The sequence below is a fragment of the Coregonus lavaretus genome (genome assembly GCF_964263955.1).
Source record: "Coregonus lavaretus genome assembly, chromosome: 14".
Lineage (NCBI taxonomy): Eukaryota > Metazoa > Chordata > Actinopteri > Salmoniformes > Salmonidae > Coregonus > Coregonus lavaretus.
This window is the reverse complement of record NC_140001.1, coordinates 43,191,489-43,210,295: the sequence shown is the minus strand read 5'-3', so window position 1 is coordinate 43,210,295 and position 18,807 is coordinate 43,191,489. Positions and strand designations below refer to the sequence as shown.

General features: G+C 43.0%; 1 protein-coding gene across 1 annotated transcript in view; it reads left to right on the top strand.

Moving 5' to 3' along the window:
* The window catches only part of nos1 (nitric oxide synthase 1 (neuronal)), a 66,476-nt gene that overhangs the window by 33,631 nt on the left and 14,038 nt on the right, over nucleotides 1-18,807 (top strand). The window contains exons 11-22 of the mRNA XM_084177318.1: nucleotides 2,482-2,583; nucleotides 2,869-3,063; nucleotides 8,870-8,955; nucleotides 9,899-10,043; nucleotides 11,146-11,250; nucleotides 11,380-11,438; nucleotides 11,900-12,016; nucleotides 16,408-16,582; nucleotides 17,239-17,374; nucleotides 17,507-17,585; nucleotides 17,765-17,958; nucleotides 18,267-18,436. Coding sequence (XP_084033444.1) covers nucleotides 2,482-2,583; nucleotides 2,869-3,063; nucleotides 8,870-8,955; nucleotides 9,899-10,043; nucleotides 11,146-11,250; nucleotides 11,380-11,438; nucleotides 11,900-12,016; nucleotides 16,408-16,582; nucleotides 17,239-17,374; nucleotides 17,507-17,585; nucleotides 17,765-17,958; nucleotides 18,267-18,436 — 1,563 coding nt within the window. The remainder of the gene's footprint in view (nucleotides 1-2,481; nucleotides 2,584-2,868; nucleotides 3,064-8,869; nucleotides 8,956-9,898; nucleotides 10,044-11,145; nucleotides 11,251-11,379; nucleotides 11,439-11,899; nucleotides 12,017-16,407; nucleotides 16,583-17,238; nucleotides 17,375-17,506; nucleotides 17,586-17,764; nucleotides 17,959-18,266; nucleotides 18,437-18,807) is intronic.

Below are 18,807 nucleotides of genomic sequence, written 5' to 3'. Positions count from 1 at the left end.
GGTTCTTTTAAATTTTTTTAATGTTTTAAAATATGGGCTGTGTTTCGTGTAGGCTTACCCTGGTGTGACGTTTTGATAACCATGTAAATCTCTCTCGGACAAGGTGACTTAGCAATATATGCAGCTCTATTTACTCTCAGCTTAGAAAATGCTAATTAGCATCAAAGTAGACATCATACAAAAATATAAACGCAACATGCAATGATTTTACTGAGTTAGTTCATATAAGGAAATCAGTCAATTGAAATAAAATCATTAGGCTCCAATCTATGGATTTCACATGACTGGGCAGGGGCGTAGCCATGGGTGGGCCTGGAAGGGCATAGGCCCACCCACTTGGGAGCCACGCCCATCCACTGGGGAGCCACGCCCAGCCAATCAGAATGAGTTTTTCCCCCCACAAAAGGGCTTTATTACAGAAATAAATACTCTTCAGTTTCATCAGCTCTCCGGGTGGCTGTCTCAGATGATCCTGCAGGTAAATAAGCCGGATGTGGAGGTCCTGGGCTGGCGTGTTTACACGGTTGGACGTACTGCCAAATGTTTTAAAATGACGTATGGTAGAGAAATTAACATTCAATTCTCTCGCAACAGCTCTGGTGGACATTCCGCAGTCAGCATCCCAATTGCACGCTCCCTCAACTTGAGACATCTGTGGCATTGTGTTGTGTGACAAAACTGCACATTTTAGAGTGGCCTGTTATTGTCCCCAGCACAAGATGCACCTGTGTAATGATCATGCTGTTAAATCAGCTTCTTGATATGCCACACCTGTCAGGTGGATGGATTATCTTGGCAAAGGAGAAACGCTCACTAACAGGGATGTAAACAAATGTGTACATAACATTTGAGAGAAATTAGCTTTTTGTGCATATGGACATTTTTGGGGATATTTTATTTCAGCTCATGAAACATGGGACCAACACTTTACATGTTGCGTTTATATTTTTGTTCAGTATACAAATCCCTGCAAGCTCCTGCACATCATCTCTAGCTGACACCTTTGCTAAAAGGTATTGTGTCAATTTCAAACTTGCACAAGACAAAACAGAATTGTGAATTTTAAAGAAACGTAGCCAATTTATACATTACTACATTTAGCTAACATTAGAGTTAAGCGGTCTCGTCCAGATCATCATGGCATTTGTAGTTCTTTATGATAGCCACAATAGCAGCTAAATAGCGTTTCATTTTTACAGCCGAAATATATTGATAAAAGTCACCTTGTCCTAGAGAGAGATACACGGTTATAAAAATGTCACGCCAGGGTAAGCGGCAGGTAGCTTAGTGGGTAAGAGCGTTGTTCCAGTAACCGAAGGTCGCTGGTTCTAATCCCCGAGCCAACTAGGTGAAAAATCTGTCGCTGTGCCCTTAAGCAAGGCACTTAACCCTAATTGCTCCTGTAAGTCGCTCTGGATAAGAGCGTCTGCTAAATGACTAAAATGTAAATGTAAAAATGTAAGCCTACACAAAACACAGCCCTAATTTTAAGTGTTTCTAAAATCCCCTATGGGAAAAATGAATGTTGGAGAAACGATTGGAACTGCTAGGTTTTATGGGTATTATGACTCGTACTGTGGTATAATTGCAAGGTGTTACAGGTATGGCTACCTCTTGGGCACTGTTCAAGGGCATCTTCTTGCAGGAAATTTGCGATGCGGCTTGTTGGCTATCCCCTCCTGCTTTTCTGAAGTTCTACCGACGTCACTGCACCTTCATTGGCGCATACTTTCCTCATTGCCCGGGCTTCTGAGGGTTAATATTGAGGCTGCCTGGCTTCGGAGAGCATGTGTGATACGGGAGTTGGTCATATCCCACAGTGAGATGTTGAAGCAAATAATTGAAAGAGAATTTAAGGTTACTTGCATTAAAAAAAAAAGTAAAATGTAACCCCGGTTCTCTGATATTGAGTGAGACATCTCACTCAAGCTGGGCGACATTGGCAAAATCCATATCGCGATAAATTGCCTGAATTGATGCGATAACAATACATAAAGATAAGTTTAACATTTAATGTGCACCAGTTTTATTATCATGTACTACCACTACTAGTTTGATGGTTGTAGCCATCAGTTGTCCCATTAACAATTACCCATATTAGCAAACTTATTTCATTTCAAACTTCACATTTCTCTAGTATAGGCTACTTATTGTAATGAACGATATCAGCAAAATGCAATGCCTGCGATAAGTGGTCAGTGTCGAACATTTTTGGTTTATCATCCCAGATCTACATCTCACCACATTCCCCTACTCGCAAGAGTGTGAGGAAGTTTGGCACGCTCGAGAATGATCAGAGGGCAGGCGAGTGGCTCTTTCGTCTCCAACAGACGTGTATAATTGGTCCTTCAAGCTACTTCTGGTGAATCCACACAGTGCGACTTCTCACTTATAATATCAGAGAACTGGGGTTACGCAAGTAACCTTAAGTTATCAACAACAGCTATTGTTATTACAGTATTGTCTTGCCCTGTCCAATAGGAAGTGGCCAATCTGATGAATCTGGACACCAGGAAGACCTCTTCTCTATGGAAGGACCAGGCACTGGTGGAGATCAACATAGCAGTCCTCTACAGTTTTCAGGTGATTGCCAAGTGTTATTGTATTGTATTGTCTGCACATTTCTAGACTGTTCTCCATTGTATATAAATTACAGCCTAAAATATTTTTCTTTAGAAGTCTTTACATTATGTTAGAAATTGGGTAATCTCGGCACCCAGAACCAATGGTAAGGCTGTCACGAGTGACTAGAAATAAAGGTGAAATAGTATGTACTTGTGATTTTAAATTGATACTAAATGTGAACCTGAAACAACTGCAATGAATGAATTCCACAGACAGGAACTGATCCCCATTATCTGTTCCCAGTCATCTAAGGTAACCATAGTGGACCACCACTCTGCCACAGAGTCCTTCATGAAGCACATGGAAAATGAGATCAGGGTGCGTGGGGGCTGCCCGGGAGACTGGGTCTGGATCGTACCCCCAATGTCTGGAAGCATCACCCCAGTGTTCCACCAGGAGATGCTCAACTATCGCCTCACGCCATCCTTTGAGTATCAGGTGAGGAGGAAGGAGAGTTTGTGTGGCCAGGTCAAAGTCAAATATTTTTAAATACTTTAGCAGCACTTGATTTAGTTTAAAATTAAGCCAAATCGAGAGCACTTCAAATTGTATTTGACATACAGTATGTACAGTGCATTCGGAAAGTATTCAGACCCCTTCCCTTTTCCCACATTTTGTTACGTTACAGCCTTATTCTAAAATGGTCAAATAAACTAAAAAAATCCCTCATCAATCTACACACAATACCCCATAATGACAAAGCAAAAACTGATTTTTAGATTATTTTCAAATGTATTAAAAAATAAAAACTGAAATGTGACCGACCGCCTTGATTCGGTCTTATGTAGCAAAATTTGAAATTGCATTTTTACATTGGATAAAAGCAGAGACACAGAGCTACAAAATGGTATATCATACACTGCATTTGAGGAACAATGGGAAAGTAATTCATTCTGCTTTGAAAGTTGATAAACTTGTAACCCCACTTTTGAGAAAATGGCCTTTGAATGTTTTAGTACCTACTGGAGAGCTCTTCTATGTCTACACCCATTCAGCATCGTTCACACCCTCTTAAGCTTTAGCCCCACCCATCTCGTTTCGCTCTCGGAGCGTTCAGAGCGCACACTGGACGCTCTGGCCGATGAGTAGGGATCAAATTTTATTTGCCACATGCGCCGAATACAACAGGTGTGGACATTACTGTGAAATGCTTACTTACAGCCCTTAACCAACAATGCATTTATTTTTTAATAAAAAAGTACAATAAAACAACAACAAAGTGTTGAAAAAGAGCAGAAGTAAAATAAAACAGTAGGGAGGCTATATACAGGGGGGTACCGGTGCAGAGTCAATGTGCGGGGGCACTGGCTAGGTAGTTGAGGTAATATGTACATGTGGGTAGAGTAAAAGTGACTATGCATAAATTAACAGTAGCAGCAGCGTAAAAAGATGGGGTGGGGGGGCAGTGCAAATAGTCTGGGTAGCCATGATTAGCTGTTCAGGAGTCTTATGGCTTGGGGGTAGAAACTGTTGAGAAGCCTTTTGGACCTAGACTTGGCGCTCCGGTACCGCTTGCCGTGCGGTATTAGAGAGAACAGTCTATTGCTAGAGTGGCTGGAGTCTTTGACAATTTTGAGGGCCTTCCTCTGACACCGCCTGGTATAGAGGTCCTGGATGTCAGGAAGCTTGGCCCCAGTGATATACTGGGCTGTACGCACTACCCTCTGTGGTGCCTTGCTGTCGGAGGCCGAGCAGTTGCCATACCAGGCGGTGATGCAACCAGTCAGGATGCTCTCGATGGTGCAGCTGTATAACTTTTTGAGGATCTGTGGACCCATGCCAAATGTTTTCAGTCTCCTGAGGGGGAATAGGCTTTGTCGTGCCCTCTTCACGGCTTTCTTGGTGTGTTTGGACCATGAGAGTTCGTTGTTGATGTGGACACCAAGGAACTTGAAGCTCTCAACCTGTTCCACTACAGCCTCGTCGATGAGAATGGGGGTGTGCCCAGTCCTCTTTTTTTTTTTCCTGTAGTCCACAATCATCTCCTTTGTCTTGGTCACGTTGAGGGAGAGGTTGTTATCCTGGCACCACATGGACAGGTCTCTGACCTCCTCCCTAAAGGCTCTCATCGTTGACGGTGATCAGGCCTACCACTTGTGTCGTCGGCAAACTTAATGATGGTGTTGGAGTCGTGCCTGGCCATGCAGTCATGGGTGAACAGGGAGTACAGGAGGGGACTGAGCACGCACCTCTGAGGGGCCCCCATGTTGAGGATCAGCGTGGCAGATGTGTTGTTACCTACCCTTACCACCTGGGGGCGGCCCGTCAGGAAGTCCAGGATCCAGTTGCAGAGGGAGGTGTTTAGTCCCAGGATCCTTAGCTTAGTGATGAGCTTTGAGGGCACTATAGTGTTGAATGCTGAGCTGTAGTCAATGAATAGCATTCTCACGTAGGTGTTCCTCTTGTCCAGGTGGGAAAGGGCAGTGTGGCTGCAATAGAGATTGCGTCATCTGTGGATCTGTTGGGGCGATATGCAAATTGGAGTGGGTCTAGGGTTTCTGGGATAACGGTGTTGTGAGCTATGACCAGCCTTTCAAAGCACTTCATGGCTACAGACATCAGTGCTACGGGTCGGTAGTCATTTAGGCAGGTTATCTTAGTGTCCTTGGGCACGGGGACTATGGTGGTCTGCTTGAAACATGTTGGTATTACAGACTCAGTCAGGGACATGTTGAAAATGTCAGTGAAGACACTTGCCAGTTGGTCAGCACATGCTCGGAGTACACGTCCTGGTAATCCGTCTGGCCTTGCGGCCTTGTGAATGTTGACCTGCTTAAAAGTCTTACTCACATCGGCTACGGAGAGCGTGATCACATAGTCATCCGGAACAGCTGGTGCTCTCATGCATGCTTCAGTGTTGCTTGCCTCGAAGCGAGCATAGAAGTGGTTTAGCTCATCTGGTAGGCTTGTGTCACTGGGCAGCTCGCGGCTGTGCTTCCCTTTGTAGTATGTAATAGTTTTCAAGCCCTGCCACGTCTGACGAGCGTCAGAGCCGGTGTAGTACGATTCAATCTTAGTCCTGTATTGACTCTTTGCCTGTTTGATGGTTCGTCGGAGGGCATAGCAGGATTTCTTATAAGCGTCCAGGTTAGAGTCCCGCTCCTTGAAAGCGGCAGCTCTACCCTTTAGCTCAGTGCAGATGTTGCCTGTAATCCATGGCTTCTGGTTGGGGTATGTACATACAGTCACTGTGGGGACGACATCATCGATGCACTTATTGATGAAGCCAGTGACTAATGTGGTGTACTCCTCAATGCTATCTGAAGAATCCCGGAACATGTTCCAGTCTGTGCTAGCAAAACAGTCCTGTAGCTTAGCATCTGCGTCATCTGAGCACTTTTTTATTAACCGAGTCACTGGTGCTTCCTGCTTTAGTTTTTGCTTATAAGCAGGAATCAGGAGGATAGAGTTATGGTCAGATTTGCCAAATGGAGGGCGAGGGAGAGCTTTGTATGTCTGTGTGTGGAGTAAAGGTGGTCTAGAGTTTTTTTTAAGTTTTTTTTTTCTCTGGTTGCACATTTAACATGCTGGTAGAATGGATTTAAGTTTCCCTGCATTAAAGTCCCCGGCCACTAGGCGCGCTGCCTCTGGATGAGCGTTTTCCTGTTTACTTATGGCCTTATACAGCTCATTGAGTGCAATCTTAATGCCATTATTGGTTTGTGGCGGTAAATAGACAGCTATGAAAAATATAAATAAACTCTCTTGGTAAATAGTGTGGTCTACAGCTTATCATAAGATACTCTACCTCAGGCGAGCAAAACCTCGAGACTTCCTTATAATTTGATTTTGTGCACCAGCTGTTTACAAATATACACAGACCGCCACCACTTGTCTTACCAGAGTCAGCCGTTCTATCCTGCTGATGTAGCGTATATCCCGTCAGCTGTATGTTGTCCATGTCGTCGTTCAGCCACGACTCGATGAAACATAAGATATTACAGTTTTTAATGTCCCGTTGGTAGGATAACCGTAATCTTACGTCATCTAATTTATTTTCAAATGATTGGACATTGGCTAATAGGATTGATGGAAGAGGCAGTCTACTCGTTTGCCACGGATCCTTACAAGGCACCCCGACCTACGTCCACGATGTCTCTGTCTCTTTCTCCTGCGAATGGCGGGATTTGGGCCTTGTCGGGTGTCTGTAGGATATCCTTCGTGTCCGACTCGTTGGAGAAAAAATCTTCGTCCAATACGAGGTGAGTAATCGCTGTCCTGATATCCAGAAGCTCTTTTTGGTTATAAGAGACGATGGCAGAAACATTATGTACAGAATAAATTACAAATAACGCTTAAAAACACACAATAGTACAATTGGTTAGAGGGCTGTAAAACGGCAGCCATCCTCTCCGGCGCCATCTTTTGATCCGAGCGTTCTGACCTCATGAATAATAAGATCATACACGTAACGTTAGCTAGCGAGCCAGCCAGCTAACGTTATTCTAATTCCACTGATTATAAAAAAACTCAGTCCTCTAGAAAGTGGAGAGCAACACTTATGCAGTTTTACTACGCAATACATTTAAAAAAAGCTGCATTAGACAGGATAACATACTGACCAGCTCAAATAGACAGAAGCGTGCTATATGGCAGACCAATCCGAACTCATCTGTCGGCATGTCCAGCCCACTCATTATCTCAGCCAATCATGGCTAGAGGGAAGGTTGCTGTCTTTCTGTGGCTAAACTAACTAGGCTCGTAATTTAACCATTTTATTTGTATTTACAGATGGCATACAAGCTTGTTATCAAGGCACAAAAAACACATTTTGATAAAGAAAAAAAAAAAAGTTGAGGTAGTGACCCGCGACATACGCCTAGTTTCCTGAAACCAGTCACAAATATAACATTTACGTAAGTATTCAGACCCTTTACTCTGTTTTGTTGAAGCGCCTTTGGTAGAGCTTACAGCCTCAAGTCTTCTTGGGTATGACGCTACAAGCTTGGCACACCTGTATTTGGGGAGTTTCTCCCATTCTTCTCTGCAGATCCTCTCAAGCTCTGTCAGGTCGGATGGGGAGTGTCGCTGCACAGCTATTTTCAGGTCTCTCCAGAGATGTTCGATCGCGTTCAAGTCCGGGCTCTGGCTGGGCCACTCAAGGACATTCAGAGACTTGACCCGAAGCCACTCCTGCATTGTCTTGGCTGTGTGCTTAGGGTCGTTGTCCTGTTGGAAGGTGAACCTTCGCCCCAGTCTGAGGTCCTGAGCTCTCTGGAACAGGTTTTCATCAAGGATCTCTTTACTTTGCTCCGTTCATCTTCCCCTTGATCCTGACTTGTCTCCCAGTCCCTGCCGCTGAAAAACATTCCCACAGCATGATGCTGCCACCACCATGTGTCACCGTAGGGATGGCACCAGGTTTCCTCCAGACGTGGTGCTTGGCATTCAGGCCAAAGAGTTCAATCTTGGTTTCGTCCGACCGAAGAATGTCGTTTCTGATGGTCTGAGAATCCTTTAGGTGCCTTTTGCCAAACTCCAAGCGGGCTGTCGTGCCTTTTACTGAGGAGTGGCTTCCGCCTGGCCTGATTGGTGGAGTGCTGCAGAGACAGTTGTCTTTCTGGAAGGTTATCCCATCTCTACAGAGGAACTCTGGAGCTCTGTCAGAGTTTCTTGGTCACCTCCCTAACAGCCCTTCTCCCCCAATTGCTCAGTTTGGCCAGGCGGCCAGCTCTAGGAAGAGTCTTGGTGGTTCCAAACTTCTTCCCCAGATCTGTGCCTCGACACAATCCTGTCTCGGAGCTCTACGGAAAATTCCTTCGACCTCATGGCTTGGTTTTTGTTCTGACATGCACTCAACTGTGGGACCTTATATAGACAGGTGTGTGCCTTTCCAAATCATGTCCAATCAATTGAATTTACCACAGGTGGACTCCAATCAAGTTATAGAAACATCTCAAGGATGATCAATGGAAACAGGATGCCCCTGAGCTCAATTTCGAGTCTTATAGCAAAGGGTCTGAATACTTATGGAAATAGGTATTTCAGTTTTTTATTTTAAATACATTTGCAAAAATGTCTAAACCTGTTTTCGCTTTGTCGTTATGGGGTATTGTGTGAAGATTTGTATTTATTGAATCCATTTTAGAATAAGGCTGTAACGTAACAAAAGGGAAGGGGTCTGAATATTTCCGAATGCACTGTATTTGACCCCAGGTCAGGGTCAGAATGTCATTTTAAATGTACAGTAACGTCATCCACTGACCTGTATGTTAAGCCTATTGTGAATCTCTCTCTACTACAGGCTGACCCGTGGAATAACCATGTGTGGAAAGTTAACAATGGGACACCCACCAAGAAAAGAGCCATCGGCTTCAAGAAACTGGCCAAGTGAGTAGAGAGAGAGGTCTTTTCATTACGCCTTAGGACAACATTATGCTTCACCTAGATTGTGGTTAGAGGTCGCCCATGTAGTCCTGCTTGCTTTTTATAGACTGAAGTGCCCACTTGTTTCCTAATCGTCCATTTGGGACTAAGAACTACTACTAAATATACCATGTTAGTGATTTTGTATCTTATTAGTTCACTGTAATGTCCAGAGTTCTCAACTGACATGGAAATGTATTGTACATGTTGTCTATTTATAGTCTTTGTAATATCAAGACTCTGGATTATTCACTATACAACTAGTAATATAACATATCACCAAGATTTTCCAAAACAGAGATCTATGGTTCTTCGGTTGAAGGGTGCAATTGTAGTATAGGGCGGCTGGTCGCCTTATGTCTGTTTATCCTCCATTTGCTTCTATTCTCCTTTTTTTGCCACTCGATGAATGGGATGAAACGAGGTAGTGGTACAGACACAGGGAGGAGAGGAAGCTGATCTACTCAACGGTGTAATTCACTCAATCAACCCCTAAGGGAGTAATCAGAACAATGGTGAAAAATAAGAGTTTTGCTTTTTACTTTCTTTCGTGCGTTGGGTGGGTTCTGAGCTATTATTGGAATTGCCCCGAGGATACGACGAGCTATGATTGCCATCCGCTGTTTAGTCATGACGTGCAGCACTGCCTGTCTGCTCGAGCGAACCACACGAGTGCAGAAGGAAGCTAGTAAGCATCTGAGTTTAGAAGACTTTGGGGGGGGGGGCTTGTGGTGTAACAAGGTCTGTTTTGCCCTTGATCACTGGTGCCTATGATTTAACTTCAGTTTATTTCTGGTTACATGATATAAAACCTTTCATGAATGAACCATTTTAAAATGTTTATTTATAGCCATTTTATTATGTTGTGAATTATAAATGTCTTGTCTCTGTCTGTGTGTGTGTGCAGGGCTGTGAAGTTTTCAGCCAAGCTAATGGGCCAGGCCATGGCTAAGAGGGTCAAAGCCACTATACTATTCGCCACCGAGACCGGAAAGTCTCAAGACTATGCAAAAACCTTATGTGAGATTTTCAAGCATGCCTTTGACGCAAAGGTAACTTTTTTTTAATATATATATATATAGCTACCACAGAAGTTGAATAGGAGTTGGTGTCATGTCTATTTTTGATGCTATCTTGAATGGAACATATAAAAAAGCCTACTTCAAAACATCCCCCTTAACCCCTTTTGAGATTTTGAAGCAGGCCTTTTGAGGCAAAGGTAAACCACACAAGTTGACTGAGTTTGTCTTTTTTTTTTTGGGACGTTATTGAATGACAAAGCTGAGGCCCGCAGATTTGAAAAGAGCGAGGAGACAGTTTTCACACCACGAAGGAGAAGTTACACGGAAATGTGTCTTTTGTCACTTTCCCATTCCCTCTCATGCAGCAAAGCGCCAGGGGCCACAGCGGCGGAATCAACCCAGCCAAGCGTTGAGCTGTAGTTTAAGATAAGATCATAAAACACTGCGGGCTGTGTAAATGTGTTTGAAAAAAATCACAATAGAAACACACAGCTCTTCGGCTCTCAATCATCTAGTGTTTCCCTCCAGGACATCACGTCTTCTGTTTCCTCTTCCTATTTGTTAATGTAATCAATCATACGAGAGCAAAGGATCTTGTTGTACTTGAGTCAGACAGGCTGACGCAGAGGGGATGAATGACTGTGCTGGGTTGTGCGTTTCCTCTTTTCCTCTCGGTCTTGTCCATCCCCTGTTTCCTCCTCGTTCTCTCGGCATGATGGCCCGTAGGCACGAAGGCTGCTGGAGTCAGATGGCGAGTCGGATGCCTGGGTGTTAATTGTATCGCAGCACATTATCACCTTGTTAATGCAAGGACATGGTGTTCATTAGATACTAGTGCTCTATGACCTCAGGTCCTGGGCTCAGGACCGTGTGGAATGTTTATGTGGTTGAAGAGAAGGGGGTAGAGGCTTCCTGGTCATTTGAAATGTTTTGTCCTTTAATATGTCTCTGTGGTATTTTTGGTAACTGAGTATTTTTTTGTCTTGACTATCTGCTGTTTTTTGTTTGTGGGAAAATTAAATAACTGTTCAAATGTTTTATTTCAAAATGTCTCTGGTTCACATCACAATGATGACATCGTGTCATGAAATGTGGATATTTTGATTGACACACTCATGTTCCACTACTATAGGTGATGTCAATGGATGAGTACGACATGGTGGACCTGGAGCATGAAACACTCGTGTTGGCGGTGACCAGCACCTTTGGCAACGGAGATCCACCTGAAAATGGAGAGGTATGATTGACCAGTGCTGTGTGTGTTTGATTCCCACAACTACAGTATATACCATCTGTAATTTGGTTACATTTACATAAGGTAAACCTGCAAGTGATTGACTGAGTGTGTTTTCCTGTTTGGGTGTAGAAATTCGGAGCTGCCTTGATGGAGATGAGACATCCCACATCTAACACCGAGGACAGAAAGTGAGAGCCCATTCAAACAGAGCATGTTTACATGGGATGCGTCCCAAATGACACCATATTCCCTATATAGTACACTACTTTTGACCAGGGCCCATAGTGGATAGTGCACTATATCGGGAATAGGGTGCCAATTGGGATGCAATCATGGCTGCAAGTAATCCTCAGACATCCTCATACAGATTCACAGTGTTACTTCTCAACACTTAACTGCGATGGATCTTTTTTTGTGGGAGGGAGTGTACCATCTCTTGCCCTTGTGCCCTTGAGTAAGACCATTAAGCCCTAAAATTGCTCCAGGGGTGCTGCACTGCGACTGACCCTGTGCTCCTCCAATAATGGGTGTTTGTTTTTTGCCTGGGGTTGGGAGGAGAGCAGAAGTATTTATGTCTCTGCAATGGACTAATAAAGTACTATTCTATACTGAGAGTGTACATGTTGTCCCTGTGTCTCCTCTCTCTCAGGAGTTACAAGGTGCGTTTCAACAGCGTGTCCTCCTACTCAGACACCCGCAAATCCTCCAGTGACGAACCTGAGCCCAGGGTCAACTTTGAGAGCACCGGGCCCCTCGCCAACGTCAGGTACAGTAAGCAAGCCCAAGCTTATGTTACACAAAATCCGCTTGGATTTAAGGGCTAGATTCTATCAGATCCGCACTAGGCGACACCCGCATAGGCATCGGAGGTGGAACTGCATTAGAGCTGTCAAATCCACAAGCGGCTCCTTGCGTTACCTTATAGCGGACACTGCCATTGGATGCAATGAAACCACACCCGACTTTATAATTCGACAAATCCCATGCAGCCGTGTTAGAAGTTCATGCAGCCGCGGTACGTTCAAACACACTAATGTATGATGTTCTATTGTCTACACCTTGATTAGACATAGGCTATAAATCCCCTCCATCCAAATTAAAACATGCAATAGCCTGTCATTATATCTATCATCGATAGGGCCGACACTTTCTATTGCCGTTTTGAACTTCTAACGTGGTAGGGATAGTAAGGAAGGGAGTGGTTTGTGACACATAAGCAGCCACTCACCAATTTGTCAATTAATACCTCAGTTATACCTCCAACACTGCCAAAACATCAGCTATGCCGATGTCAGCCAACGCATGTTAAAAGCAGATTCTGCTTGAGTCTAGGCCTAAATATATTTTTAAAGATACATCCAGACGTGAGTACAGGTGATAGCCAAGGTGTTTGAACTGATATGACAGGGAGACAAACCCCTCTGTCTGAGGAGAACCCCAGGACATGTCTTCTTAAACCTGATGTGTTTTGATGGGTGTACGGCGATGGGAATGTCTCCTTTTACCATCTCCACCTCTCAGTGTTTGCGAACACAGACGGGACATCTGGTTCAAGATAACACATAAACATCACTCTCTGACAGTGATAACCAGTGCCCCCGCACATTGACTCTGTACCGGTACCCCCTGTATATAGCCTTCCTACTGTTATTTTATTTTACTGCTGCTCTTTAATTATATTCTATTTTTTACTTAACACTTTTTTTTTTTTTTTTTCTTAAACTGCATTGTTGGTTATGGGCTTGTAAGTAAGCGTTTCACTGTAATGTCTACACCTGTTGTATTCAGCGCATGTGGCAAATACAATTTGATTTGAACTCATCCCTTTATACTACCTGTCTGTATAGAGTTCTGTGAATACTGAGGAAGGAAGAAAGCTCTTTTGAGTAATCTCCTTGTATGTAGATAGATATATTGATTTGACAATTTCATAAACAATACAACCACGCATTTAAAATCATCGAAGATGACACAAATGTTTTTAAAAACATATTTTCATTGTGGTCCTTTTTAAATAAATAAATGGTTCAAACAAATGACAAACAAACATAGTGGGCCTAGACTACATAGTATACCTAGCTTACTAGGCATACTTGGGTAACACGTTTAAGACATAACAAAACAAAGGACAGGACGACATTGTCATACCCATAGAGTATGACTCCCTCAGTAGATCAGCGATCTCAGGCTCCTAAACTGAGTTAGATAATGGTGATGCAGTTGATGCCAGATGATGGTGATGTCTGGTTGTCTGAATCAAATCACTGTGTTTGCATGCCTGTGTACGTGTCGTTCTCTCTCTCTCGTTTTCTCTCTCTTGTTCGTTCTCTCTCTCTCGTTTTCTCTCTCTTGTTCGTTCTCTCTCTCTCTCGTTCTCTCTCTCGTTCGCGCTCTCTCGCGCTCGCTTTCTTGTTCTCTCTCGCTCTCTCGTTCTCTCTCTTGTTCTCTCGCTCTGTCTCGCTCTCTCTCTCTCGCTCTCTCTCTCGCTTACTTTGGATATTTACACTATTAACATAATTAAAATAATAATCATAAATATTGTCAACGGGACAACAGTAACAACAATAACCAAGAGTCAAAATAACCATTGAACAATAACAATATAGAGGACATTTGCAGGTTTTCCTGTGTCTACCCTTCTCAATGGCAAGGCTGTGCTCACTGAGCCTGTACTTTGTCAAGGTTTTTTAAAGGTTTTGATCAGTAACCATGGTCAAATAGTTAGCCACGGTGTACTGTTGATTTAGGGCCAGATAGCACTGCATTTTACTTTGTGCTTGTGTTTCCCAATAACCAATGTAGTTTTGTTTTGACTGTGTTGTAATTTGGTTTATTCTGATTGATTGGATGTTCTGTGTTAGTAGAACATGTTTGTGAACTCAGCCCCAGGACCAGCTGGATGAAGGGACTATTTTCTTTGCTCAGCTCTTGGCATTGCAGGGCTTGGTAATGATATGAGAGGGGGTCACTGTATTTTAGATGTTTCCAAAACTTAATTGCTCTTTTATAAGTTTTTATTATTAGTGGATATTGGCCTAATGCTGCCCTGCATGCATTATTTTCCTCTGGACATGTAGGAGAATCTTACAGAACACTGCATGCAGGGTTTCAATGGGGTGTTTGTCCCATTTGGTGAAATCTTGTTTTGTAAGTGGACCCCACACCTCGCTGCCATAAAGTGCAATTGGTTCAATGACACATTCAATTAGTTTTAGCCAAATTTGAATAGGTATTTCAATTTGAATTCGTTTTTTAATGGCGTAGAATGCCCTGCGTGCTTTCTCTCTATTCATTCACTGCATCATATAGGTGTCCAGTTGAGATTATTTTTAAACCTAAGTAATTGTAGTGTGTGCAGTACTCTATATATTTTGTACCAATTGAGAACTTTGGTCTAATTCCCTGAAATCTGGATCTTCTCTGGAAAGTCATTATTTTAGTATTTTTGGGGTTTACTGCCAGGGCCCAGGTCTGGCAGTACTGCTCTAGCAGGTCCAGGCTCTGCTGTAGGCCATGTGCTGTGGGTGACAGCAGGCACAGGTCACCTGCGAAGGGCAGGCATTTAACCTCTGAATTGTGGAGACTAACACCAGGGGCTGGGGATTTTTCTAGAATAGTGGCCAATTCGTTGATGTAAATATTGAAGAGTGCAGGGCTCAGATTGCAACCCTGGCGAAGGCTTCGCCCCTGGTTAAAGAATTATGTTATTTTCTTGCCAATTTTGATGCTGCATGTATTGCCACGTATTGATTTAATTATGTCATGTTTTACCCCCTACACCACTTTCAATAACTTTGTAGAACAGTCCTGTATGCCAAATAGAATCAAAAGCTTTTTGGAAGTCGATAAAGCAAGCGTACATTTTGGTATTATTTTGGTGGACATGTTTATCTATCAGGGTGTGTAGGGTGTAAATATGATCGGTCTTGCGATGTTTTGGTATAAATCCAATTTGGCTTTTACTTGACATTGTGCTTATTAAGGAAGTTTGGAACTCTTACATTTATAATACTACAGAAAACCTTCCCCAGGTTACTGTTCACACAAATGCCTCTGTAATTGTTAGGGTCAAATTTGTCTCTGTTCTTAAAGATTGGGGTTATGAGTCCTTGATTCCAGATGTCAGGGAAATAACCTACACTCAGGATCAAATTAAACAGTTTTAATATAGCCAATTGACATTTTGCACTAGTGAATTTGAGCATCTCATTTAGGATGCCATCTGGTCCACATGCTTTTTTTAATTTGAGGGCCTGAAGTTTCTTATAGAGCTCCTGGTCAGTAATTGGGGAGTCCAATGGATTTGGATTGTCCTTTATAGCTTTTTCTAATCCATTCAACTTCTCATGAATTTGGCATTGTTCTGCATTTGTGTCAATTTTAACGGTGTTGTAGAGTGTTTTAAAATGGGTTGTCCATATGTCACCATTTGTATCGCTAATTCCTTTTGTTTTGATTTTTTTTAAAGTTTTTTCAAATTTTGCCAGAAGTTGTTTGTGTTTATGGACTCCTCAATTAGTGCCAGCTGCTTGCTGTTGTACTGTGCTTTTTTTGGTTCTGAGTGTACGTTTATAGAGTTTTAAAGTCTCACAGTAATGAAGGCGTAATTCACCATTATTTGGGTCTCTGTGCTTTTGGTTTGATTGTTCTAAGTTTTTTCCTTATAATTTTACAATCTGCATCAAACCAGTTGTCATCTGTGGTCTTTATTGTATTGTTTTGTTTTTTATCCATTTTAGTTGTGCTTTTGCCGTTTGCCTAAATAAATAAATATATATATATATTAGTTTATGTTTTTTACTGCTAGATTGATGCCTTCTTTACTGTGAGTGAATGTGGTATCCAGAAAGTTATCTAAGAGTGTTTGGATATTTTGGTTACTGGTTGCTTTCTGGTATTCTTCTGTGCTGTTTTGGGCCCATCTGTATGAATTTCTGATGTTGTACAGCTTACTGGGCTGTGAATGTGTGGTTGTTTCCATGTCTGTTCTTTTGAGGAACAACGGAATTTGGCTGTGATCTCTCGTTCTCTCTCTCTCTCGTTCTCTCTCTCTGTCGTTCTCTCTCGCTCTCTCTCGTTCTCTCTCTCTCGCTCTTGTTCTCGCTCTCTTGTTCTCTCCCTCTTGTTCTCTCTCTCTCGTTTTCTCTCTCTCTCCAGGTTCTCAGTGTTTGGCCTTGGCTCAAGGGCCTACCCACACTTCTGTGCTTTTGCCCACGCTGTGGACACGCTGTTCGAGGAGCTAGGGGGGGAGCGCATCCTACGCATGGGGGAGGGAGATGAGCTGTGTGGCCAGGAGGAGTCCTTCAGAAACTGGGCCAAGAAGGTTTTCAAGGTGGGGTGACTAGGGGAGTCCTTATGGGGCATGTAACACGCGCACACACATGCATGAACGTGTAATGCACACACACACACACACACACACACTCTAATGGTAAAGGTCTTAGTAATGGACTATACACAGCTGTATTTGCATCAGAGAATGCTGCCACACCTGGTGTTATGTATGACATGCCCACAGGTGTCTGCATGATATGGACTGTTATATTCAGTTGTAAATTAGGAACAACTCCCACACTCTGACACTCTGGTCTGTTGAATCATTTGTTCTTTGTCGAGGTAATGTTTCAGGCAGCCAAATCTTGTAGTGTTCTATCACGTTACACTACTTCAATGATTTTAATTGACACACACTGTAAATTATGGTCTCACTTTGTGTGCAGGCCAGGAGATTCTCTTTCTTGATTTCATTCATAAATAATCTCTAAGAAAATATTTTTAAAGACCTTTCAGCTATAAAAGACAGAGCTTTGAATAATTGTCCTTATAAAAGCATGTGGTCTAACATGTGCTGTGAAAAAGAGCTTTGAATACATTTTAGTCATTTAGCAGACGCTCTTATCCAGAGCGACTTAGTTAGTGAGTGCATACATTTATTTAATTTTTTTCATACTTGTCCTTACAAGCGCCTATGTTTGTCTGTCTGTGAAGGCTGCCTGTGACGTGTTCTGCATTGGCGACGTGAACATCGAGAAGGCACACGATTTGTTGATCAGTAACGATCGAAGCTGGAAGAAGAGTAGGTTCCGCCTCACCTACACAGCTGAGGCCGCTGCACTAACACAAGGTAAACCCTGTTTCAATGAACTTTTTCAACAAAATAGAACCTTTTAGTTCTAATGTAGCCTCCGTAAACCCTTTTATAAGGCTTCCAAAGTCATATATTGATTCTTCATATTGTGAATGTGTCCTCGAACAGCACTATACAGCATCCACAAGAAGAAGGTCTATGGAGCCAAGATCTTACAGAGCGAAAACCTACAAAGTTCCACATCCAAGTGGGTGGATTTTGTTACAATACAATACTGTAGACTAGACTGGAGAACATATTGAAATAGGACTTTTCTTAGTCTCAATCAGTTGTAGAAAATTCTACTTCATACGCAAAATGTTACTGTATAACTCCAAACTGTACAATAGTTCCAAACTGTAACCACAGTGCTGAATCCCCTAGCAGTCGCTCCACCATATTTGTTCGACTTCACACAAATAACGAGGACAGCCTGATGTACCAGCCCGGCGACCATCTGGGCATCTTCCCTGGCAACCATGAGGACCTGGTTACGGCCCTTATAGAGAAATTAGAGGACGCCCCACCTGTCAATCAGATCGTCAAGGTGGAGTTCCTAGAGGAGAGAAACACAGCCCTGGGTTAGTAGTGTACTGGGTCATCGTTTCATATTCTTAGATAGCAATGAAAAATACCCTTGCAGACAAAAACATGACCTTGGCCTGAACACCCTTGGGAAAAGAGGTATTCTAACCTCAATGGGATTTCCTTGTTAAATAAATCGAATAAAGCCGAGTTTGATACCAGATGCAATCCGCCTAAGTGATTTAGGGTAACGTAATGCACAAAAAAGGCTAATACTGTACTATTCAATTATCTAATATTACAGTTTTGATGCATCTCTTCTGGTGTTTTATTAGCCTGTTGTATTTATTTTTTCCTTCTGAAGGTGTGATCAGTAACTGGTTAGAGGAGCCTCGGATTCCCCCCTGCACCATCTACCAGGCCTTCCAGTACTTCCTGGACATCACCACGCCCCCCAGCCCTGTCCTGCTGCAGCAGTTTGCCTCCCTCGCCACCAATGACAAGCAGAGGAAGAAGCTGGAGACCCTCAGTAAGGTAATTTACATTTTAGTCATTTAGCCCACAGCCCTGGCGTTGCTAGCGCCATGCTCTACCAACTGAGCTACAGGGGACTATAATGAAGGGTTTTAACCATGTAGTTCAGTACAGTTTATCTGAAGGAATTCAGTGATAGGACACACCCTGGTACTGTTATCTGAAGTAATTCAGTCAGTGTTAGGAAGACCCATGCTACCGACCTTGGTTACTCTCCCCATTGAGCAGTAGACTGAATCACGGTGACATCCAGGTGTTTACTACCAATATAAAAAAAAATATATTGTGTAGGCTGCTATCCGACTCTAAATAAAATAATGTGGGATGGACCAAATTCGCCACGTTATCTACCGCCGGCGACATGAGATTCA